Source organism: Quercus robur, chromosome 4 (genome assembly GCF_932294415.1).
Source record: "Quercus robur chromosome 4, dhQueRobu3.1, whole genome shotgun sequence".
Taxonomy (NCBI): Eukaryota; Viridiplantae; Streptophyta; class Magnoliopsida; order Fagales; family Fagaceae; genus Quercus; species Quercus robur.
In genome coordinates, this window is record NC_065537.1 from 76,333,886 (window position 1) to 76,360,566 (window position 26,681).

General features: G+C 34.8%; 1 protein-coding gene and 1 long non-coding RNA gene across 4 annotated transcripts; one reads left to right on the forward strand and one right to left on the reverse strand.

Annotated features, from left to right (window-relative positions):
- Positions 1-2,729: 2,729 nt before the first annotated feature.
- Positions 2,730-7,908, reverse strand: LOC126723768 (putative disease resistance RPP13-like protein 1). Of its 2 annotated transcripts, XM_050427562.1 has the most exons (3): positions 4,889-7,908; positions 3,410-4,858; positions 2,730-3,293 (listed from the first exon to the last, which is right to left on the reverse strand). In XM_050427562.1, the coding sequence occupies exons 1-2, from the start codon at positions 7,517-7,519 to the stop codon at positions 3,461-3,463; spliced, it is 4,029 nt and encodes a 1,342-aa protein (XP_050283519.1). In that variant the 5' UTR covers positions 7,520-7,908; the 3' UTR covers positions 2,730-3,293; positions 3,410-3,460. The 2 variants fall into 2 exon arrangements, with proteins under 2 accessions (XP_050283519.1, XP_050283518.1); XM_050427561.1 differs by having other exon boundaries at positions 3,410-7,908.
- Positions 7,909-22,772: 14,864 nt separating this feature from the next.
- Positions 22,773-24,311, forward strand: LOC126724555 (uncharacterized). 2 transcript variants are annotated; one of them, XR_007655033.1, is made up of 4 exons: positions 22,773-22,937; positions 23,016-23,227; positions 23,346-23,484; positions 23,618-24,311. It is a non-coding gene; the product is annotated as an uncharacterized LOC126724555 (long non-coding RNA). The 2 variants fall into 2 exon arrangements; XR_007655032.1 differs by having other exon boundaries at positions 23,346-24,311.
- Positions 24,312-26,681: the final 2,370 nt, after the last annotated feature.

Sequence of the window (26,681 nt, forward strand, 5' to 3'; positions counted from 1 at the left end):
TATGGTGCTCCAGATGAGTGGCACCGCTCTGTGATCGGTTAGCCTTGGTTTCAGACAATCCAACTCTTGAGTCTTTTGCTTGGTAGAGTGATTCCCATAGACAGCACTAATTGTAGGGATACAAAAACTATCCCCCAAGGAAAGTTCCTCAGAATACTGCTACAATAATTCACACAATCTAAATATAAATAAACAACAGGGGATAAACACTCTACAATAGGAAACACAAGCAATTGATTTCTTTGGCCATAAGTGTTACAATTACAATTACAAATGCTACAATAGGAAACTCTCTTGTTCCCTTGGTGTTACTCTTAGTTTTTCTCTCACTCTCTTTCTATTTCTCTTCATAGATAGATTTTTCTACCTGTCTTTTTTTTTTTCTCTCTCTCTCTCTCTCTTTCTTTTCTTTTTTCGGATCCCCTTACCTTTTGCCTCCTCCCCTCTTTTTATAGCTTCTATCCTTGTTCTTATCAACACAGCTGTCTTGCACCCATCCAGAGTCTCAGGGATATTTTTCCTACTTTATCGATTTCCTCCCCACCTTATCCTGGAATTCTGACTATTAGGGGTTGCGTGTACTGTTCAGGCTGTCTTATGAGCATTCAATGTGGCAGAGGTTAGGTAAGAATCCCCTCATTAATGTGGAGGTAAAAATCTTCATTCTTCTTGTGCATTCTAGAAGTTTCCCGTGATTACTAGCGTCCTCTAGAGGTGTTACGTTGATTATCTGTGTGCCATGCCTCGGGTAAGTTAGTGCTTTCCCTTTTCCACGGAAATTGATTTATCGTGGTACTCATCTTTGCCCACAATACTTAGGATGATCCAGCTTTCACTTCTTTCATGGTTTACGACCTTCAGAGCATTCCTTTCAATACACAGGCTAGGCCTAAGTCGTTCACTGTGGCCCAACTACTTTTTGGGCTTTTGGGCTGAATGGAGACTATCCTACTCCCCACAGGTTTCTACATGGGTCTTATATATATATATATATATATAAATTGTGGGAATGTTCAAATAGGGTACTATTTTATTTTATTTTTTTTATGAAAGTTTTTCTTTTTTGATAGATACCGTGGGTAGTTTTTATTTATTTATTATTTATATAGAATGTAGGGTAGTGGGAATTTTTTTTTTTTGAATGTTGGGTAGGTTTTTTGTTTTTAATTTTTATCAATTTACAGTTTTAACATTTCTTACATTGTAGGAACAAGGATAAGTTAATTAAATTAAAGGTACTTTTAGAATTCAAAAATGCAATAACTAATTTTTTGAATCCTCTTAATATATAGAAATTACTCTTACATTAGTTGGCAGAGTCACGCTAGGGCTAAGGGGCCATAACCCTCCAAAATTTTTCAAAAATCTCAAATATGTACAGTAAAGGATCAAGATCTTATAAAGTCCTTCATAAAATTAAAAAAAAAAAAAAGTATTCTTCTAAAGGTTTTAGGAAACTCTATCATGTGATGTTCTTTTAATAATACATCTACAAACTATTTTACAATATTCTTTAAACTTATTGACATGGCAATTTCTTATAATGTCTTGTCTAGGTTCACTATTGACATCAATTTTTTACTTATCAATAATTACTCATCACATCAACAGTATGTTAAAAAAATTTATAAAATAGTATCTGGTTTTAGCATTTTCCATAAAATAAATGGTTCAGATTGTTGATTGTACTATGTCATTAATTCACTAGCAATCTTAATATAATGATTTCACATCATTTATTAATTGACAAATCATATTTTGAGTTTTATTTATTGATTTTAATTTTTAAAAGCTTAGAAACCAAGAGATCCAAGACCTTAAAATCAGAATCTCATTCCTTTATATTACGTTGTAGAGTAATATTCATATGCTAAATATTTATTAAATATTCACATGATAAATATGCATAATATTTCTTACAACGTATTTTCTCGCATGATATTTATAACTATTTTCAAATGTTTGTTTGTACATAGAGGCTTATGTTCACTTGAAAAATAGTAAGTTAGAGAGAAACATAAGAAATCCTATGGTTATTCTTCATAATTACTATTTATAGAACCCAACAACTTAGTTGTATCCTCAAAATAAATTTGTGATAATCTTTTAGCAACAAAAGTGTAAGGGCAAATATTGTCTAAGGATAACAATTTTGTACCTCCAAGTTATCTATTTCTGTTTGTCTTTAGTGATATCTTTATTCTTCCTTTATTACTTTGTGTATTATTCCCAAGAGTACTAATTTTATTTTTTTAATTTTTCTCTACTGTTTTCATTTCCTTATAATGATTAAATTTACCATATTTCAATAGCTTAGCATTTAGGTCAATTGGTAATTTAGCATGATATCGACGCAGAAAATCCAAATTTTGATTATTGGCATTTGGTGAGGGTAAGTTTTAGAAGAATACAGTAAACTCATTTCTAGGGTCGTATCACTGCTTCAGTAAGAACAAACTTGAAATATGTACACTCGGTGGTAGAGGTTTCACAGTTCTTGGTCTTGAGTCAACGAATGTAACTACAGACTACATTTATCAACCGTAGTAACAATGATATTGAACCAGGAAGAGAGATTTCGAGTTAGTGGCCACAAGCACAATGCTTTAATACCAATTTTCTGTTACCCGTGTACTGGTACCAATATGTTAAGAATTAGGATTAGTAGAAAGACATCACATAAATAAGACAACAAGATTTTACGTGCTTAAGCCAAATACAAGCCTACGTCCACAAGTAATGCCAACCATCCACTATTATCAATATAAATTACAAACACCGGATGAACTATTGTAAAAGCACCCTCGCAAACTCAAATCAAGTTATATTACATAACATCCAACTCAAAGTCTAGATCTCAATCTCTTTTTTTTTAAATGAATCAATCTCAACTCACAATCCAAAGCTTTAATACAAAAAATGACATTCTCACACTCAAAAAATTAAGAGACCCTTAAGCTATATCCAACTTATATTATGCACCTTTCAACCCAAAATGTAGCAAACTAGTTCAAAGAAATCCACCCCACATTATTTTTGAGCTGAAGCCACATAAGAAGATCCCTTTGAGCTGAAGCCACATAACCCTTAGAAGCATGATAAAATCCTTGTTCGAAAATTGGAGTTGGAAGCCAGCAAAAATATTTACAAGATACTATTTATTGATCACAAAACGAAGGTAGAGAAGACACAACAAAAGCATGAAGTAAAAGGTGAACGCACATAACTGCAGAAGAACCCACGTACAAACTTGAGCAATTGCTGCTGGTCGCCCAAGAGTCTTAAAAATTGCCCTAGATTATGCAAGATGGAAAGAAAAGATTTTTAGTAAGTGAAATTATGTTTCACAATGTACAGTGAATAGAATTGATGTCTAGCAGGCTTATTCATCTACTTGTAGAAAAAGTACCTCACTGAAATTGCATTTTCATTGCCTCAGACAAGGGATCTTCTAGACTTTCTAATCAATTTCTATGCGAGATATATGAGCTATCTTGGACCAATCTTTTCCGGCCTTATTTTGGAGTTTTGCATTCAGCAAAGAGCACTCCTTGATGCAGAGAAAAGACAGAGAGGATGGAAGACCCTCTTCTGGCAAGGACTGGAGTTTGTTGCAGCAGCTGATTTCCAGTGTTTTAAGAGCAGTAAGGTGTAGAAGTCCCATGTAGTTCAGATATTCAAGATTCAAGAGTTCGCTGATGCGTAGAGAATTGAGATTTCTAGGCAGTAAATTATCCTCTGGAAATGACACCACATTTCCACATCCACCTTCAATCTCTAACTGACAAAGATGGTGAAGTTTATCCAACCCCCACTCCAAACGGAGCATGAGTTTGTTGCAGGAAGTGATACTAAGTAAAATAAGTTCTGAAGGCAAACCCCCTTCTGGAAGTGATACAAGTTCTGGACAATCATTTATAAACAGTGACTGGAGAGAATTGAGGGTGTGCAACTGATTAGGTAGTTTCTTGAGATTCTTACAATTGGAGAACCAAATGGACTTCAGGTTGGGGGCAGGCAATTCTCCTGGAAATGATACCAGCTTAGGACAAGCCCTGATCTCCAAGGCCTCAAGAGCTCTGAGATCTTTCTGGATTCCCTCTGGCATTGAAAGGGATTCCAGATTTCCACAATCCCAAATAGAAAGACTTCTAAGATTCAAAAAGAATTCTAAAGGGAAGGATATCATGGAATCACAGCTACTCCCTATGCACAAATGTTGAAGACCTGCATACTGGTGCATCATCTCTGCAGGTGGGAGAAACTCTAATTTCTTGCAGTTCTGAATATAAAGACTTCTCATGGCAGAGGGTGGACAGCCTCCAGGAAAGGACTTGAGAGAACAACAATTAATAATATAAATATGTTGGAGAAGAGGAAGACTATAGATGCCCACTGCTTCAGATATGAACTCAGCATCACATCCTTCAATTTTGAGGCTATGCAGATTCTCCGGCAAATTCTTCAGTTCAGATATTTCTGAAACTTTCTTGCTCACAGAAGAGGAGACAGTAATATCCTCTGAGAATGAGGCAACTCCATCCCCAGTGGTGGACAGAACCCTGTCATAAATATGTAAAGGCCTTTTGGGAGCTGCTTGAGTCGAAAGCAATGAAGATTCTACAGCACCCTCATAATTAAAGTCGGTATGTTGCTCTGAGGATGTGACAACTTTATCTTCACTCATGAACAGGACCTTATCATGATAACGTAAAAGAATTTCCTGTGAAGATGCCTCCATAGTAAGTGCAGTCATAAGCTCTTGAGATTCAGAAATTTCAACTTTTACTACAGAAGGAAGTTGCTTGGGTAATTGGCCCTTCAGCTTGGGGCATCTCCTTATAGAAAGCACTTGCAGGCGAGGGAATTCTCTTTCGTCAACTTGCAGGCGAGGGAATTCTCTTTTGTCAACTTCACACGAAACCCATTCTTCCCATTCCAACATCCCCTCAAATGTTAAAGTCTCCAAAGACTGAAAAAATGGCATATGCATCCCACAGAATTCAGGACCCACCCTCTTCACAGCAGCCATCCCTTCAATAATGAGGACTTTAAGAGATGGTAGCTGCCCAAGTGGTGGCAAGCAAAGGCATTTCTCGCAATTACTAAGACATAAGAACTGCATTTTGGAGAATGAAAGATCCCCCAACCAAAATGGAAATTCTGTACCACTGTAAAATTTAATGCGAAGCATCTTCAAATTTACATGAGGCTGTAGCGCTTCAAGCACTTTTCTATCATTTTCTGAATCAACAGTCTTGTCACCCCATTCCAACGTTAGCTCATCCAGATATGTCTTTCCTGCTAAGCTAGCCTCAACTGCATCATCTGTAGAGACCACATTATGCAATTTTGAAATGTGAAGTGTTCCATGAAGATACAGAAGGCCCCCTAATTCTTTAACTGTTGAGCCAGTATTTTTCCCCACAACAAAGTAAGGCAGTGTTTGAAGATTTTGTAATTTACTAATTTCTTTTGGCATCCCCTGTAAAGCAGTTCCAGTAATATCAAGATGACTCAAGTTGGAAAGCTGCCACATGCCTTCTGGCAATTCAGTAAGAGAATGACAATTGGCCAAGATCAGCTTTTGAAGATTCTTTAATTCACATATTTCTCTCGGGATCTCCTTTAAGGCAGTTCCAGTAATATCAAGATGACGCAAGTTGACAAGCTGCCACATGTTTTCTGGCAATTCAGTGAGAGAACAACAATAGAACAAGATCAATGATTGTAAGTTGCAAAGAGCACATACTGATTTAGGTAACCTCTTGATGGCAGCATAAGAGAGATCAATGTATCGTAAATGTTTCAAATTACCGATTGAATCAGGTAGCTCATCAATATGATAACAACATAAAGAAAGCACCCGTAAGAATTGCAGTTCGAACAATAATTTCTGCAGTTCATTACTACTTAAATGACATAATTCATGATTCAGTGGCAAAAAGGTCCTTATATACCTGGCTTTTCTAATGCCCTCAAATATTTCTGGGGAATCATATCTGCATCTGAAAAGTGACAAATACCGAATCGATGCAGTGAGACCAGTGGGATCATCATTCTCCAATCTGAAGGAAAATTTCCCAGACACATAAATAGCCAAATCACTTATAAGATCATGCATCCTGAAACGTGATTTATTGCCGCTTGATGGTTGAAAAAGAGACATTGATAATAATTCATGAAAGTACTCCTCACCAAGGTCTTCCATTCTGTGATTACCTCTGGGATTACCTCTGGGCTGTTGCAGGAGGCCTTCCGCCATCCATAAAAGGATTAACTTTTCTTTCTCAAACTCATATCCTTTAGGAATTATTGAACAGTATCCAAAGCATCTCTTTAAATGTGCAGGAAGATGATCATAGCTCTGTCTTAATACATTGAAAACATCCCCCATTCCAGTTGGAAAATTTGTTAGGCCCTCCAATACATTGTTCCATTCCCTGACTTGCAACTTAAAGCGCAAGGAAGCCGCAACTGATTTTATTGCTAAAGGCAAGCCATGACACTTTTTCACGATTTCATTGCCAATAGCTTTTAGCCTTGGATATGAGATAGGGTCTTTATCTCCAAAAGAAATTCTTCGAAACAGCGACCGACTTTCTGAAATTGATAATTCTTTCAAATGATGAACTCTGTCGGCATTCATCATTTCTGCAACACGTTGAATGCGTGTAGTTACAATAATACAACTTCCCACTGAAACAACTTCAAGAAGAGATAGGAAGACCTCCCAGTCCTTATACTGAACATTCCACACATCATCTAGAACTAGTAGAAATCTCCTTCCCCTAAGTGTCACCTCTAATTTAGATAGAAGCAAATTTAATTCGCTGAAATCAGAACGCTGCGAAGTAATCGAGTCGAGAATTGTTTTTGTTACCTTGAGCGTGTCAAAATTATCCGAAATGCAAGCCCAAGCCTTCATGTCAAAATAACTAGTCACTTCTATATCGTTGTAAACGAGCTGAGCAAGAGTGGTCTTGCCTATACCGCCCATGCCTACTATCGCAATCACGCCCAGATTTCTATCCCTTACAAGAGACAGAGTGTGAACAATAATTTCCCTTTTATCAAGATCCCTACCGAATACTCCAGCCGGATCTACAAAAGAAGTTGCGGGCATGCTCAGAGAACTTTTCATGTCGTATCCTACTATTGTTTCCCTCAGACCGAGCACATCTTTTTGCTTTGCAACATATTCTATCTTCATAAGTATCTCCCCCGTCTTTCTTTCTATATCCGTTTTGCGTATCCTCTGCCAATGATCTAAGCTTTGTTGCAAATCTTCAGTGAGGATGTCATCCATGAGATCCTCTACATGATAGAAAGCATCTTTAAAGTCATCGAGCCACATTTTTACCGCTGGGTTATGGTACTGCTTCTTCTCAGCATCACCGACCACCGAATTAACAGACAACAACGCTATCTTCAACTTCTTCAGCAATTCATTGAGATCCTGACCTTGTAACCTTTCCAACACCACCTCCATGGCTGATCCCAACAGTGCCTCTCCCATGACGCCCTCTTTGGCAGCAGAATGTAAATTGAGAAAGGCAAATATTGGAAAGAGCAAGAAAGAGAACAGCTTGAGGCTTTCAAGACTTTTGCAGATCTCTCAGTCGATTCTTCAAAAGATTTTTAGAGCAAAGAAAGATTCCTTCACAGATCTGAAATTGTTCTGCCGATTTGAGCTGTATTGCCTAACAGGATAGCAAACATTATACGCCAAAGAGAAAAGCCATTGGTGGAACAAGAAAGAGATCTGTTTTAGCTTTTGAAAGCTTTTGCAGATCTATCAGCCGATTCTTGCGTAGGATTCAAGAACAGATGCAATCAAGCTTCCTCTGATCTAAAGTTCCTGTGTTTGAGTGTTTGACACTTTGACTAAACAAAACCTAGTTGACAACCACATAATTGTAGTTATTTTTCCACCTTATCTGTTTCTTAAAAAAAAAAAAAAAAAATTCACCTTATTTATTTATTGGTTAATTAATTATTTTATTTTTTATTTTTATAGGATTAATTAATTGTTGTTGAACATGCAGCATGTGAAATTGTGTTTTAAAAACTCAATTTCAGAATTTTAGTTGAAATTCTGTTTAGATTTGTTAAAGTTCAAATTTGATATGGATAAAATGTAAATTAAATTCTCTAAATTTGTTTCGAATCTATTTTAGTTTTTTTACTTTACTTATATTCAATTGAGTTATTTATATTGCAAATTTATTCAATCTATGTTTTCCATCCAATTTAATAATTATTACTATTAAAAAAATTTCACATAAAAAAATAAAATTAATAAAAATATTTTATAAATTTTTTATGTGAGAAATGAGAATTGCTACAATCAAGTTTGTATAGACATCACTAATATTATTTATTCAAGTTTTATTGTCTTTAAAAGAAGAAATGTTATATTCACAACGTTTTCACAATAAATCATATATAGTTAGTTATTATTAGTTCAAATTTGAATATACCACTGAGATTGCTTTTTTACTTTAACAATAACAACTAGTAATAACTTACCACTTAGAATTTTTTGTGAAAATATTGTGAAAACATTGTGGACATGTCATTTCTCTTAAAAAATAACCTAAGTCTTCTTCTTGTTTTTGAGAACATGATTCTTTTTTATTTTTATTTTTTTGAGAACACGATATGCGATACATGAATCCACACCATATGAGAGTTAGAAACATATATATCCAATGTATGCCTAAAGAAAAATTTGACCTCTCCAAAATTTTGTTCCATGGAAGGTTGAACCAAAGCTTTGCAAGAAATGCTATGTTCACAACATTTTCACAACTTTTCCACATCAATTTCATAACAAATTCTACGCAGTAGATTGTTACTAGTAGAAAAAAAAAAAAAAAAAGTAATTTCAGTGGTAGGGTCAAATTAGAGCCAAAAAGCTTGCTATTTAGACTTTGTTGTGAAAGTGTAGCGAAAATGTTATGGACATAACACTTTCCAAAAATTGCACAAACAAACAAATTAGCCTAAAAGCCCAAATCATATTTTTTATTTGGATTTTTTGAATTTTGTTTTCAAATAACATATTTTAAGATCACTATTTTTTTTTAACATACATTTTTAAATAGCTAGTCTATTAGTGCTTGCTCTAGTCTTTAGGTGAATTCGTTGCATTTATGTGATACATTTTATTCATATGTATATGCATTAAAATAATGTCTGAATATGTTATTGAACAAGAACAATGTAACGGTTGAATGCTTAATTTGAATTTGTTGAATGAATTTATAGTTGATCATTTAATCTTTTGCTAGCACTAAGGACAAATTTCTTATAAGGAAATCACTTATATTGCAATATTCATCTTCTAAACATATTCTTATTGACTTGAATAATCTTCTTATAGATCCTAGGCTATAAAAAAATGTCTTATCTTTTCACCTTCATGATTTGGATAAAATAAAAAGAGTTTATCTACAAAGAGGTTTTTACAATCTCTCGGCCATAATTTCCCTAAAAAAGAAATTAGTGGAGTATTACATTAATTTAATCTTGAACTTTATATATTTGTAATTTTTTTTTTTTTTTGTGAAGACAATATATTCACGTTCTATTTTTATTAAATTTTGTTAAATTTAGGTCTTTTAATGACTACCTGAAAAAAAATTTCTGAAGTCACCACTGATAATTCGTATATCACTTCACTTTCTCTTTAAAATCTGATCATGAATCATGAATCATGAAATATGATTTAAAGCATCCACTAGTCCACCACTCTAAATCTTCCAAAACACACGGTTACACCTAAAGGTGAATCCGGGTTAGTTTTCAATGAGTGATAAATTGGTATTGAACCTATCCCTTTTTTTTTTTTTTTTTTTTTTTTTTTAACGTTGGGGGTGTTTGTTTTGCTCTTTTCACTCTATATTAATAGTGTGTAGCCCATGTATATGCACCCTCTATGTTTCACTATTTTTCATTTCAAGTATCTAAGTTTGCATTCTGTTGTTTTAGCCCTTTAAGTTTCGATCATTCTCAATTTAGTACTTCATTAACAATCTGTCAATTACTAGCTTTAACTTACCCAAATTTATTTAATATTTAATATTTATCTATTTCTCAATTAAATAAATGTTAATTTAAATATTAGAAAAAAAAAAAAAAAAAAAAAAAACAAAAGATTAGGGAAAGAGAGAGCCGACAGTAGCTAAGAAAGATTGAAACCCCACCCACCAAAATATTAGGGAAAGAAAGAGAGCCAGCAGTAGCAGAGGAAGGCAAGGCAGACACTATACACGAATCAAATCTCTGCTAAAAAAAATGTGAAAGAAAGATTAGTATTAGATGGGTTGCCAATTAAGCCTTTGACAAGCTGATCGGCTCGATCTATAGAGTTTCTTCTTCTTTATGGACTCAGACTCGACAATATGCTGCCGCGCATCCTCCACTGGCAGTTTTCATGGACAAGAACACTTGCATCATCTTCCAAGGCATCACAAGAAAGAACGGCACCTTCCACACCGAGCAAGTCATAGAATAGGGCACCAAAATGGTCTCTTTTTTCTCTTTCCCTGCTAACATTTTTTAGGGTTTTGGGAGTGTTTGGTACATATGTTTGAAAACATGTATTTTTTTGTTTGAAAATACATGTGAAAATATGTGTGGATGAAAAAATATATGAAAATGCGTGTAATATTATTTAAAAACTAAAAACATGTATTTAAACATGTTTACCAAACAACCTATTTTGGTAGTTGTTGTATAAAGTTTTTTTTTTTTTTTTTTTTTTTTTTTTTTTTTTTTTTTTTTTTAATGTGATTCTAGGGATTTGAAATGTCATTTCTTTTTCTTTTTTCCAAAAATTTATTTATTTTAAATTTGCCTTTCTTTTATGAAAAATACATCATTTTTTTATGAGAACATAATGATGATTTCATTATGGGTGGGGTTTCAATTTTGAGTTTTCAGATGTGGGAATCAACGATCTTTTGTGGTATTTAATTTAATTAATGCTTTCTTTAATTAACGTTTTTTTTATTTAAATTAATAAATAAATAATAAATAATAAAAATTAAATAAAGAGCAAAACACTTCACGATAGCAATTGACAAATTCTTAACGGAAGACTGAATTGAGAATGATTGAAACTTAGTGGACTGAAATGACAAAATGCAAACTTAGAAGACTGAAATGAAAAATAGTGAAACTTAGATGGTGAGTTTTGCATTTTAACCTAAAAATAATCTCAATTATATGGTTCAAATTATACTTTTTATTATTATTATTTTTTTAATTTTTAAAGAAGAGTTTCAAATTATACATAGTATTAGTTTACACTTTTTAAAAAAAAAAAAAATACATTTCTAAAATATGTAATAGTTTCTCATACACACACACACACACACACACATATACTAGCCTCATCACACGCATTTTGCGCATGCAATGAGTATTTTCTTTTTTCTTTTTTTTTGGTGTGAGGGGGGGGGGGGGGGGGGGGGGGGGGGGGTTTAGTCACTTTAGTATCATAATTTTTCTTTCACATCAATTTGAGGTTTGCACATTTGTCCATTAATACCATGCATTTGTGAACTACTTATACAGCTAGAAGTGTCATGAAACTAGCTCCAAAAAATGAACAATTCCACATAGGAATATATAAATTATAAATTTTCTTTGAATATAATCTATAGATTAGCTTCAATAACCTGTATGCATTAATCTTGTTCTTTCATCAAGCTAGAAAACTGAATGATGAAAAAGAAATTGGAATGTAGCAATTTAGTTGGAGGGTTGTTACTTGATTGGTTGATAAACTCTATATTTGTTGCAGATTTATTTCATTGAAGGAAACCAATTTTAATCATTCAAAAATTATCAAAAGCATCCAAAATCTGACTCAACAATTTATTTTGATGCAATATCAAAATCATATATCTTTTTGGATGATATTGAAAAACCACCAAAAACAGATTTTTTGTTTCGACAAAATGGTCACTCCTAGGCAGTTTTGCCAATAATATCACAATAAGCATGTTTCTGACAACAATGAATTTTTACCGTCATCAATCAAATATAATTAAATCAAAGTAATCTTCTCCAAAAATTTCTATCTCCATAAACTATTATGGATTTGGAACTAACTTCATTAAATCCTTCAGAGATGAAACCACAAATACCTCCAATAATGTAGTCATTGAATCATCCAAATTCGAATACCTTTTGTATAAGGAGTAAGGACAACCCTAATTTAAAATGCTTTTAATATCCCACTTAAGCTTTAACTGTCAACCATTGATGTCTTCACAGATTATGTTCGGAAAGAGGTAAATCAACATTAGAAAAGAAGTTAGTGTTTAAGTTGGACCATATTGGACAAATACAATCCAGCCCTAGACCATTCACAATTGGCCTTGCAAATGGCATATGTAAGCAAATTTTAGCATTAAAGTACTAAAAGGCCCTAGCATTTGGCCTTGTATTGGTCTGGTATCCTAAAAAAATTTGCAATACTGCTATAGTACCATTGCGAATTTGCAACGCTACTGTAGCACAATTGCAAACCAATTTAATATATTTTATTCCAAGCCTCTCTTCATCAATCTCAGTATCTCGTCTCTCTCTTGACATTCCAAGTCTCTCTTTCACATATCTCTCTCACTGTGGTGGTTTTTTCTGGCATGGGTCGTGGGTCCAACGTGGGCTTGGTGGCGGCATGGTCAAGTGGTGGCGTGGAGGTTGGCGATAAGCGTGGTTGATGGGTCTCTCTCTCACAATGGTTGATGGGTCTCTCACGGTGATCGACGTGGCGTGGAGGTTTGTTGATGGGTTGTTCGTGGAGGATCGTGACTGGTGGTTAATCTTTCCAACCCCAAACTTTTAGCCTCTCTCTTTGATCTAGTGCCAAAATTCCTTTAGGTTGTGCGATGCTCATGGACCAGGTGGAGGTTGATCTTGCCGTGGCTGTGGTGGTGAGTAGGAATGGCAACAGGCCGGGTTTTTACATACCTGGACCCTACCCGCAAGCCAAGACCTGCGACCTAGACCTGGCCGGATTATTAATTGGGTTTTTTTTTTCCGGGGCCCAGCCCCGGCCCCGTTTAGCTACTTGGGCCCAAATCTGGCCCAACCAATTTTTTTATTTATTTTAAGCCCATTAAGATTTTTTTGCCAGATTCAAGCCCATTTAAGGCATTATTAGGCAGCCAATTCGATCCCATTAAGATTTTTGGCATTTTTTGTATTAAGATTTTTGGCATTTGGGCCACGTTATATGGCAGCCAAATCAATCCAAATCATATGTAGCCAAATCAATCCAAATAATAGGTTAATCATAAATCAATAAATCACCTGTTAATTATACATCTATAAATCAATAAATCATAACTAAAATCACTAGCTAAACATAAAAATAAAATAAACCCAACAAGTCCAAGAACTAAGTATCACAAGTCCAACAAGTTCAAGAAATTAAAATTTTACAAAACAAATCCCACAAGTCTAAGAAATTAAAAAGGCTAAGAAATTACAAAATGTCTTATCCTCCACAAACCAACAAATTAAAAAGGCCAAGAAATTACAAAAGTCTAAAAAGGCTTAGAATAATTACAAACCAACAAACTAATCCAACAAGTCTAAGAAATTAAAAAGGCTACTAAATTAATACAAAATGTCTAATCATCCATAATTGTGACACAACTCCCATCCTCTTCATTAGGCTCCCCATCATCAAGAATTGATTGAAGTGTACAATCTCCAGACATAGTTGAAGAACCTACAACAACAATGAATTGAAAAATGGAATAAACTTCATCAAATTGTAACTAGCAAATATAAAAATACAATTTTGATTTTATAAATAGAAATTAGACAATTGCTAACCATTGATTTCACTCCATAACTAATTCTGAGCACACATTATTACCTCTATAGTCTTGGGATGCAGCTTACTACGGTGTGGACTTAAAAGTCTCCCACTAGTGCTAAAGGCAGATTTTGAAGCAACAGTTGTGACAGGAATGGCTAAAATATCTCTTACAACCCTTTGTAAAGTAGGTACTTGAGACCATTACTTTTCCACCATCCCAAAATATCAAAATCTTCACTCCTCTTCAACACTCCCTTATTAATGAAATGATAAAATTCCATTCTACCACTCCCATGTTTCTTTGAACTACTTGAACTATTGTTCACAAACGAATCAAAAGATGACATTGCCCCACTCAACCCAAACTTCATTTGTGCCACAGGGCTTGAAGTACTTGCAGAAATATGAGAACTTCCGTCATTATCTATAGGGAACTCATCTATATCTCCATACTCATCAAGTAAATCATAACAAAGATTCTTAATTTTTTCAATCTCCAAATCAGAATTATCACCATAAATGTTAGGATAATAAAACTCTAATAATTTCATCTTATATCTTGGATCTAAGATAGAAGCAATAGCCATAACAACACTAATATTAGCCCAATAAGAATTAAATTTAGCAAGCACGCTTTCTGCCATCATACATATCATCTCATTTAAAGACAAATTCTATTCATTCAATGCAATTTTCAACTCACACACCAAAGTAAAATACATATTAGTTGTGGGGTACTTAAGACTAGAGAAAAACTCAGTCACACTATGAAACAATTCCAACCTCCCACAAATATCTTTGGCTAACTCTCAATCATAATCATATGGTAAACAAGTATAAGATATTTCACGTTTAGCCAAATGTGAGAAAACATCTTTATAAATCAATGCAATAGAAAGCATTTAAGTAAGTTGAATTCCAACGAGTTTTACAACCTAAGACTAGCTCTTTGGTGCATTGAACACGCAATTGACATGCATTTTCTTAAAATTTCTGCCTCCTTTTTGGTGATCCTGTCCAATAAATCACACTATCACGAATCCTTTCAATACCATCACCAACAAGAGACAACCCATCTTGAACAATCAAATTCAAAATATGTGCAGCACACCTCATATGCAACATAGACCCACCCAACATAAGACAACTAGTGTCAAGCTTATTCAAGAGAAGTCTTATCATGGTATCATTAGTACTACAATTATCAACAGTTATTGTGGACAACTTCCTATCAATGTTCCACTTTTAAAAACAATTAACAAGGACTTCAGCAAGGACTTCTTTCATGTGTGGAGAAGGAACATAAACAAACCTAGAAAAATAATATGAATAATTATAACATAACTCAATAAACATTCTAAATGTAAAGTCTTTAACATTTAATTTATAGATAAAAAAATTACCTTAAAACCCGGCTTTGCAATGTCGAAGTATGATCAATAAAATAAGCGGTAATGACCTTAAACCCTCTCTTTTTGTTACTTGAAGTCCACATATCAGTTGTAATTGCCATCCTACTTCCATTCTTGTCCGTCATCTTCAAAGCTTTCTCCCTCTCATTATCATAGATTTTAAGAATATCACTCTTCAAAGTATTTCTTATGACAAGTTTAAACATAGATTGAGGACCAGCCACAAATTCTTTAAACCCAATATGGTCAACCATTGAAAGGGGATATTCATGTAGGATGACCATACGAGCAAGCTTATTCTTCACTCTAACTTGATCAAATTGGTAAGTATTCAAACTCATAGTTCCATCCACCTTATTTTGTTGTTTAATTAAGACTTGTTGTCGCATATCCCTTATATCTTTAAACTTCATCCATGGGTATCTTGCTAATTGATTACGCAAATAAGTTGTACCTTGGCTAGACTCACCCAAGTAAGTTTGTTACAATGATGGCATTGGGCTTTAACTTTTCCATCAACTTTTTTCCTTCTAAAATGAGACCAAACATCTGAGGTAGTCTTTATTTTTTTTACTTGTATCCAAGTCCTCATTTGTTGACTCTTGCCCTCTGTTTGTCCCTTCTTGTTCCTCTACCTCTAAGTTTTCTCCCACTAAGTCCACTATCGGGGATTTCGGATTCCTAATTGGTTCAGAAGTTTGGGAGTTAGAATCAAAACAAATTATCACAAATTTATTATTACATATACTCATTGATTAATAGGCATAAATTCATAATTACACATATTCACAAATTCTATCAATGCAATTATAATTAAACATGATTAACTACAAATTCAAACACTTACTCGTTGTTTAATGGTGATCCTGAGGGTGAGCTGCTAAGCGACAATGGTACGGGTGATCGTGAAAATGGTGAAGGAGACCGCATAGTTGGCAAGGGACAACGTCCGGTTCTCAAGGGAGAGCCATTTGGCGAGGAAGAACCAGATTTGTTTGTGTCTGTGTTTGTGTCTTCCATCTCCATTTTAGGATCTGCATTCCCAACAAACACAAAAAACAAACAATTTCGTCCATTAAACAAATTATGCAGAAATGAGGGAAAGAACAAGGGAATAGAATGCTATGAGACTTGAATCAAATGAAAGATATGTGTACAAAAATTCACTACCATATTTCACACTTAGTTTCACTGATTTCAACACCCCCAATGTATTACTTATCATCAAATCCAATCCTAATTACCAAACAAACAAAATCTCCATATATATATATATATATGGAGGGTCTTGGGCCTCCTGGCCCTCACTAGAAGCAACACAGCACTTCAATCCAATATTTCCTCTTTCCTAAGTCATTCCAAATGTTTTTTGTTTTAAATCCAACACAGCACTTCAATAGATACTATGTTCCATGTTTATTCGCATGCACCTCACACTCTCAAATTTTCCTAAAGGAATCATTTTCCCTAAAAGAAAAAAAATTTAAATACCATAAAACATGCAAAAGCATTAATATTGAACTAATAAACAAATAAAAAATAACATATTAGGCCTACAAAATTATAAACCAAAATGAAACATCAAAGAAGACCCAAAAAAGAGACTTCAACATAGTCCTTAACTGAACCCTAGGATAACAAGAATCAATCTTAAATTTACTTAACATGGAAAAAGCAAGCAAAGTTAAACTAGAAAGGGAAATTTTTTTTTTTTTTTTTACGAAAACATTGTTAATTACAAAGTTACCCAAACAAATAGTATATAACAAAAATGCTAACATATTAACCCCAAACAAACATGCAAGCAAGAACATTAATAATATCATTCATTCACAACAACATATTACCTTAAAAAGCTAAAACAAATGTCTTTTCAAAGCCCAAGTCTTAGAGATTCCACAGTAAACTCTGCAAGCAAAACCCAAAACAGAGCAAATAAGCGCAGATTGAACACATAAACCACAAAATAAACTTTTTTTTTTTAAAAAAAAAACCCATTATTTTTCAAAGGACACTAACATAAGACCACAACAATATTACTGCAACCAAGATCAGAAAATAGAAAAAAAAATTAATTTCTTTCAGAAAACAAAAAAGTCTAAGCTAAATGATACAATAGACTCTCACTGAAACTTTCTTACCAGGCCTTAAAAAAATTACTTTTTTTTTCTAATTTGAAGAAGAAAATGAAAAAATTACAATAAGGAAGATTCTTTTTAGATGCAAAAACCGAGAAAATAGTCATAGATCTAGCTCATACAAAGGAAATACCCAAAAAGCTCCAACCAAACAAAGCTTTAAACCCCCCACACAAAAAAAAAAAAAAAAAGAAAAAAAAAGGAAAATGAAAGAAGAAGATATTGAGAGCACAAACCAGATGGGTCTTCTAAGGAGATCACAGAGTAAAATGAGGGAGTGTCGGAGTGTTGGAGTGAGGGAGTGAAGGAGTGTCGGTCGGAGTAAGGGAGTGTCGGACTGAGCTGAGGGAGAGTGAGTATCAGACTGAGGGAAAGGGAGTGTCAGATTGAGTTGAGGGAGGCTGAAGAAATGAGGGATTACCGGATTAGGGTTAGATTATAGGTATTATATATAGGGTATTTTTGTAATTTAGGGTATCGGGTTTTTAAACGGGCCGGGTCTCAGGTCGGGTCTCGGGTTTTTTTTATAAAACCTGGACTAGACCCGAACCTGCTTAGGTTTTTTTTTTTTTTTTTTTTTTTTTTTTTTTTTTTTTTAAACTCATACCCGACCCTATTCCTAATCGGACCGGGTAAAACCCGACCCATTAAGGTCGGGCCGGGCCGGGTACTCACTGGTTGGGCAAAAATTGCCATTCCTAGTGGTGAGTACTATATGCTGTGTTTGGTAGTTTTAAATCTTGTGGTGGTGGTGGGTCTTGCATTGGTGGGTATTTGTTGTGTTTGTGGGTGAAGATCGAGTGGGTTTGTGGTGGGTTAGTTGTGGAGGTCATGGCAGATCGGTGGTGGGTTTCTTTGGCAGTGTGGTTTAGGTGGTGGGTTTTGTTTGGCGTGGGTCAGGTAGGTTATGGTGTGGAGATTGCTATCCGGTGTGGTGGAAATCGGTGTGGAGCTATGGTTGCTGTGGAAAATCGGCATGGAGTTGTGTGTGTGGCTTTGTTGTTGGCTTTAATGGTGGCTTTGTTAGTGGTTTTGCTTTTGGTTTAATGATCTGATGGTGGTGCTGAGATATATGGGGGATGGAAGTGTGTTCACTGTGTTGTTATGGTCATTTGGCAGTTGTTTGGTGGTGAGAGAGAAATAGTAAAAAAAGAATAAAAAAGAATATTAAAATAAAGTAGCAAAAAATATAGAGTTAGGGATGTTGGAAGTATTGTAAAATGGTATGGTATAAATGATAAAATAGGTTTTGAGATGGTAAAATAGAATAGTTTGAAGATTCCGGATGGGAATGGTCTTAACTAAGCCCCTTGCACTTGCTACTTTTAATTACTTGCACTTAAATAATCACTGAAATTAAACTAAAACTAATAAAACAACTTATGACTGAGAGCGCTGTGTCCAACACAACCAAACAAATTCAAACAATATAGAAATATTTATAAAAAGGGATTAATAGACAGGAAAAATATAACAATTATAATCTTTATCAGGGAAATGAAACTCATTATCAACCTCAAACCCCATGAAATTTTATTTCTATATGCTTCTGGGGACTACCTTTTCAAGTAGTGATTTAAATGTTGTATCTCCTACACATAATGCACTAAAAAATTAAACATGTGACTTTGGGCTTACTAAACTTAGGAAGGCACTTCCCATATCCAACTCCCACATTACATTCCAACATATATTTAGATCCAAACAATATGAAATTGAAAGTTCAAATATGTGTATAAATACCCTTGAACGTTTAGACCCCCAATTTACAAATTAACCAATTCAAGCTTTATGTCAAATAACTAGTGTGCAGAAAATGAACATGAGCTATAATATAGAATTGGATAAACTATCTAAGCCAAATTAAAATCACAACCCACAACAGATAATAAAAGGCAAAGATAAAAGGGAAGGAAGATGCAAACACAAAAACAACACGCGATGTGTTATCGAAGAGGACACCGAAGCCCTCGGCGTAAAACCTCTCCACTGCCCTCCAAGCGATAAACAATCCACTAGAAAATGTAGTTGGGATACATGGACAGCAATAGACCATCCAAGCCTAATCTACCTAGTGCATCTAAGCCCTCCAAGCTTCTTGCTCCAACGAGGTTGCGTCGAACCTTTTTCTTTTCTAGCTTCCCGGATTCTGCTACTAGACCATAGCATCAACAAATGTAGATTGGTTCCTTCCTAACTGCTTCCCAGCAAACCAAACAGCCCTCTCACAGTGATGAATATGGTGAGAACAAGGTTTTGGTAAAATGCCTCTCAAGGATTTGACAATGTAGAGGAAGAGAGTTGAGGAATTTGAAGAGACTCTAATGTATAGATTGTTGGTGAATCAATCTTGTTTTTCTTTAGGGTTTCTCTCTCAAAATTCTCTCTGGAAGCTCTCTTTCATTTATGGGTATAAGGGGTATTTATATTGGAGTGAGAGAGGAATGTGAAACGTCAGGTTTTACAAAACAGGGGTGGCTCACGGCTTGACCTCATGACTTGACTTAGTCGTGAGATCCAGTCGCGAGATAACCGCATGGCCAGTTGTCCTGTTTTGTCCTGTAGTGCTCCAACTAGCATGACTGTTCACCTTCTGGCACGCTTGGCACGTGTGCTGCGTCTGGCGGCTTGAAGCCGCAAGCCACCCGCGAGAACAAGCCGCGAGTCTCTGTTTTCTTGCACACTCTTGAACAATCAACACTCTATCTCACTCACTACCCTTACAACAAACCCACCTAAATACAGGGTTACTAAATGCTGAAATACAAGCAAATTTGGCACGGAATAAAACCAATAAAATGGTTGATTAAATTCAACCTTACAGAAATTATTACCTCTAGATATGATGTTGCTCCATTAGGAATGTAGCCTCCATAATGAACTTTAGTAGCCGAGCTATCAATATGAAGGGACTTCAAAATGGTGGCACCATCATTTGTAGATTGCAAACTTTTATCTTGAAAACATAAAACAACATTCATTATGGAGGCTACATACAAAAATAGTTGTTGCTTTGGAGGATAGGGATGGAGGGAGAACATTATAACTGCTTAATGATATTATGGTGGAAGTTTGAAGTTGTTTCTGTTAGAATTTGTAGGAGGATTTTTTTAAAGTGATAGTTGATCGTAGTTTATCTTATCCAATTGTTAATTTTTTTTTGGCAATATCGGTGTTTAGTTATGGAATAATAGAGAATTTTGAACAATTAAATTTTTTTTTTTTAAAGAAAAGATAATGATTAGAAGTTAAGAGTAAAGCTCGAATTGAAATCAGGGAAAAAAAATTGAATTCAAATAGGAGAACATGTGTGTGATGGTATTTTAGAAGTTGTGAGTATTTTAAAATTTTAATTTTGAAGAGGTAAATGAATTGATTTTTTTTTTTTTTTGAATTTTGTTATTGAATTTCCTTATATGTCTCTCTTTTTATTTTATGATGACTTTTGGATATCAGTAGGCTGAATGCTGTGGGTTCCAATGGCAATTAGATGACCTGAAAAGGAAAAAGAAACTATTGAAAGTAACCGGGGTGAACCGGCGAAGGACCCTCTGACAATTATGTCAATTTTCTCTCTAGGACTCAAACTTAGTAGGTGGATGAATAGTAAAAAAGGTACCTTAGGTTGATGGGGTTCGGTCCCTTTTATGGAGAGTTTTTGAGTGGGTCTACTTGTTAGGTTCCACTAACATCATGGGTGATGTGTGGACTTAATAAGGAGTGTGAAGTGAATTTCAGGAATTCACCCCACGTCTCGGAATAGTGGAATGTGGTCCGATTATTTTGTGTTTGTAAAGAATCCTCTAAAATTTGCTAAGTGTTGGATGGTCGTCCATGCATTCTTATGACATGGATGACTACACATCTTCATTCTTTGTGATGCCCCCTTCTCAACTTCCTCTTCTGTGGGTTAATTTGGATGTGGTTTGGACATGGACGACTGTCATGGACGAATGAGGTTTAATTTAGATAACTATCAGTTGCCCCATTGTCTATGTATCGTCCATACTTCTATTGAATACACACACACACACACACACACACACACACATACATATACACACACACACACACATATATATATTAGATTTTTTTTTACACGTGGCATTTTTTCATTTGTTGATGACTTTACCACATGGCGTCCTGGGAAAGGTTGAGATCAGACGATTTATATGCTGCCACATGGCTTAATCATAACAACTTGAATGTCAAGTTGCTTTGTTCTTTGAGAAAGTCGCCACGTGTCACCATCCAGTTGGTCCACGTCGCTTCAATGTCCTATTCAGTTGCCTATAAATAGGCAAATACCTCACTTACCCTCTCACTTTCTCAAATTTCCTTTCTAACATTCTCGCCTTTACTTGTCCTTCGCACTTGGTCTAGAAGTCCTCTTCCATCCTTAGTCCTCTTCATCTAGCATTAGGTATCCTCTCCTCCTCGTCTGTAGGTTTTCTCTTTAGAATTCATTTATAAATGGCTGAAATAGTAGTTTCCTCATCTAGTGATAGGGATGATAGGGAAATAGACGAGTATTATGACGAGTAATAGTAGTAAGGGTAGTAGTGGTTGTGGGAGTAGTTCCAAGAGTAGTTCTTCAGGCGAGGTGTATTTGTCTGGGACCCCTGGAATTCCTTTGGAGGTTTTCCAGGAGGAAATATGGAGAAGGGTAGCATTAGGATTGTTTGCTGGCTCGTCTACTATTCCTTTAGCACCCATTCCTTCCCTTCCTAAACCAGTGGACGATGCCATGGTTTGTTATGTTGTGAACGTCCCATTTGTGATAGATGCAGAAAAATTGCATAAACTTAGGGTTAGATATCAAATCCCTAATGACATACACACTCATCTTCCATCTACTGGGGAGTGGTGTTATACCCTCAACTTCTTAGGGTTGGATATATATGAAGCCTATTTGTTAGGTGGTCTTATACTTCCTTTGAATGCTTTCGCCAGAGAGATTTTGACTAGGTTAGGCGTTGCCCCCAATCAACTTAACCCCAATGGTTGGCAAATCATCGTGGTAATGCAAGTGTTATGGAGAGAAGTTTTTGAAGGGAATCGTCCTCTCATTGTGGACGAGTTCCTTTCATTTGCAATTAGCCAATCCCTTAGCTTTTACTAATTTTATGCTAGAGGCTCCGATTGTAGGGTGATAAGGTCTCTTCCTACGCCTGATAGAGAGTGGAAGAAAGAGTTCTTTTTTGTTTCTAGTCCTTGGGCTAGTGACCCCGTCGAGGTTTGTAGGGATACTTTCCTTCTGTTGGTTGGCAACTGGGGTTGTCTTTGTCCTGAGGGTATTTTACCTTTTTTTGACTCATTTAAATATTCTTTTCTTCCCATATTTAACTTTGCTTTTTATTTTAGCAGCTGTAACTTGTCCAAGCTTAAACAACCCGCTCTTAGATAAGGTTCAATGAACTCATTGCTTTCCTGGTAGGAGTTTTCACTCTTTGACGAATCTACATCATCTTGCTTGCTGGGGCCTAGGTTAAGAGCCGTCTGAGGAAGTTTTGTCCTACGAGACTACCACTCGTTGAAGTAAGCTTTCTTTCTTTTGCATTATTTCGTATTATTTCTTTTTTATTAGTCCGTCTAAGCTTTGATGATTCTTTTCAGAGATGGAAACAAAGAAGGAAAACAAGGAGAAAGAACTTGCCAGTAGAGACGAGGTCATCTAAACTGAGGGTGCTATCCTTATTCTGGTTCGTCCACCTCCCTCAAAGACGTTAAAGCTTGTGCCCCCAAATTCCTCAAAGAAAAGGAAGGCCGTGTCTAAGATGATTGACACGGGAAACTTTCCTAGTTGTCAAGGCCAGAAAAGGCATAAGGTGGTCTCGTCTATTTCATCCAAAACTCCTGTCGTCAAGCTTGATCTTGCCATTCTCCTTGCTGCCCCCATTGCCTTGTCTGTGGCTCCTAAAACTAACATTCCTAATCCTTTTACAGACATTGGACCGTCGAGCATGCCTCTTGCCACTGCTCTCCTTGAGGGTAGTCCTTTGACTCTGCTGAGGAGTGAGACTTTAGCTTGGAACAGATTCAAGCAAGTAGTGAAGGACAAGGACATCAGTATTTGCTATGACATGTCTGTCAAGGAGTTTGAATGCTCAATCTTCCACGATCTCTTTGAGATAACGTTTTTCATCCACAACCCCTCACGAATTATATTGTTAAATCATATTCTAACACAAATTACGTGCTATCATTTTGTGTTGCAGGTTATGTCTAAGTTCATGGCAGTGTCCAGGCAAGCCACGGGTTTGGATAAGGAGAGGATTAGGTTGGCGGCCAAAATCTATGATATGGACAAGGAGGAAAGTTAGAAAGTCGAGGAGAGGATAAAGCTAGAGGACAAGGTGAAGCGTTTATCGTTTGAGGTGAGAGAGCTAAAAAATTTAACTGAGGAGCTTAGAACTGATATCGTTGACAAAGAGTCTCGTCTTGACCATCTCCAAAAGAAGAGTGACGAGCTCGCTTCTTCTCTAAGTAAGGCCAAGGACGAGGCTGTCAATGAGTTCAAGGCGTCTAGTGAATTTTCCAAGCTCTTGGACAAGAATTACACTGTAGACTTTGAGGATTTTCGTTAGGCCACTAGTGAAGCCTTCCCTGGGGTAAATTTTAGTTATATCAAGCTTCCCATTGCTTCTGAGAGTTCCTTGCTCCCTACCAGCTTAGAGGAGATCAACATTGAGGATGATTCTATCACCTCTCTTCCTCCTAAGGACGATGCTAAGTTTGGGGACGTTGTTCCCAATGGTTTATCACAGTCGTGTTCATTTGTAAGCAATATTTATTTATTTGTGTTATTGGGGTCTGTTGTTTTGGACCATTTTCTAATTTTCTTAAATACATTTACTTCGTCCATGAGTATGGACGTAAGCTTTATACATTGACCTTTTTGGCTTAACTTTTAAGGACTTTTGGACAGTGGTTGTCTACCCTTTTTTATGAACAAATTAATTTATATACATATTTGCTCGTCCATATTTGGACGCTTGTTTTTATCCCTTCTTTTTGTCGCTTACAAATATTCATCCATGGTCTAGACATCATTTATTTAGGGATCTTAGATGTTGGTCGTCCATTACTCATTTCATTGCATGCTTTTGCTAGTCTTTTAGTTTATTAGCTTTAGCAAATACATGTGGGAGGTGTTTGTTCTTTCCCTTGTTTTTCTTTACCTTAAAGTTTTATTCCATTGTGTGGGGTTTTGTCTTTCCTTTGTCTATAGGAGGCTTATGAAGATACATTTTCACGTCCAGATATTTTACTTGTCCATAGCTTTTAGTCTTTCATGTGGACTTTGATTTTGTAGAGGATTAAAAACACTTAAGTAAAAAATCCAAACTACTTTATATACAAACTAAGAACTTTGTACATAACTTAATAACATCCACAGACATTACACATGCTAGTAGCTAGTGTTTTTTAGGGAATTCAAATACTAGAAAACATAAAATGCTGCTAGAAAACATAGTAGCTAGTGTACATAACTTATCTGTTTCTTTCCTTCCTTTTTATTTTCAATAAAATTTCCAATTTCCTTACTCTAATCTCACGGTTATTTTTCCTTTTCCCAAATTTCTTCTTTATTTTGATAAAAAAGAAAAAAGGTTTCTACTATAAAACCACTACTATAACTTCCCATCCATATCCTTGAATTTAGGCACCACCATAATTTTTTTTTTTCTTTTCTGAATGGCAAACTAGTTGCCAAACAAAACAAAACATAAATAAATGGTCTCTCCCCCTCCCTTTCTTTTTCACAAAGACATAAGCAAAGGTGCATAGTTTTCTTAGTACTCTTTTTTTTTTTTTTTTTTTTTGGTTGGTTTTTTATGCTTTCTTGCTTGCATGTTTGTATGTGTATCTTTATTTTATAAAGGTTTATAATTTTTAAAATATGTTACTAACTCTCTTTATACAATTGTATCTTTATTTAATACAAAATGGACTCTCCCTCAAAGGCTCAAACTACTCACTTATAGGTTATGTTTTGGGTTTTTACTCTTCCCTTTCTTTTATGAAGATGTGGAATTTGATGAGATTTATGCATTTGTGAATGAAATATTTTTTGGTATAAATATCGTCACACTTCTACATATTTTTGTGAATGAAAACATAGCAATTCCAAATTATGATGAATGAACACTATTAACTTTTACAAAAAAAAATAGAAGAACCTCTAAGCACGCGCGTGAGAGGCTAGTATGTGTGTGAGTGTATGTGTTTGTTTGTTTTAAAATTTAATTGGTTTTAGACTCTTTGGTCTTTGCACCTAAGAATTCACTTGCCACAAAAATAGAAAACTTAGAGGACACGTGGTGAAAAATTGGATTCTAATTGAAATCCAATTTAGAATCTAATTAGATTTGGACCCTTCGATTTTTACATTCAATAATTTACTTGACACAAAATTAAAAATTAAATAGGACACGTGACGCAAAATTGAGAATCCAGTTAAAATCTAATTGGATTTTCTCTCAACTTTATCTATTAATATATACTAGTGTGTATCTACGTGCATATACATACATACATTAAAAAACAATCACAATTACATGGTACAAATTATACACTTTTTTTAAGAATATGTTCAAATTATACATGGTATTAGCTTACACATTTTTAAACTATACATTTCTAAAATATGTAATGGTTTCTCATTATATATATATATATATATATATGATTTAAAATTTAATTGGATTTAGACTCTTCAGTTTTTGTAACTAATAATTCACTTGCCACAAAAATAAAAAAAATTAGATGGATATGTGGCGCAAAATTGGACTCCCTGAAATTCAATTTAGTATCTAATTAGATTTGGACTCTTAGATTTTTACACTTAATAATTCACTTCGCACAAAATTAAAAATTAAATTGGACACGTGGTGCCTAATTGAGAATCCAATTAAAATTTAATTACATTTTTCTCTAAGATTTGACTATTAATATATACTAGCTGTGAACCTACGCATTGCGCATGATAATTATTTTTATGGTGGTTTTATTAAAATTTTTATAAGCATAATCATAAATGTAATATAGGAACAATCATAAATCATAAATTTAATAATTTTTGTTGAACTAAAATGAAAAAAAAAAATACAAATTTTCTCAGAAATTCAAAAGGCAATTTAAGGAAAATATATATTTTTTAATAAAAGTTATTTATAACATTTTGTGAATCATTAAAAAGAATATAAAATTTGGAAATTCTTCTTTTAGTTTTAAAAAAACTTTCTCAAACTTATTTTTTCTGCCTACAATCCAAAACAC

Bases quoted from the DNA above. Each gene is read 5' to 3' on its own strand.
- LOC126723768 (XM_050427561.1), bottom strand. From the start codon at position 7,519: ATGGGAGAGGCACTGTTGGGATCAGCCATGGAGGTGGTGTTGGAAAGG.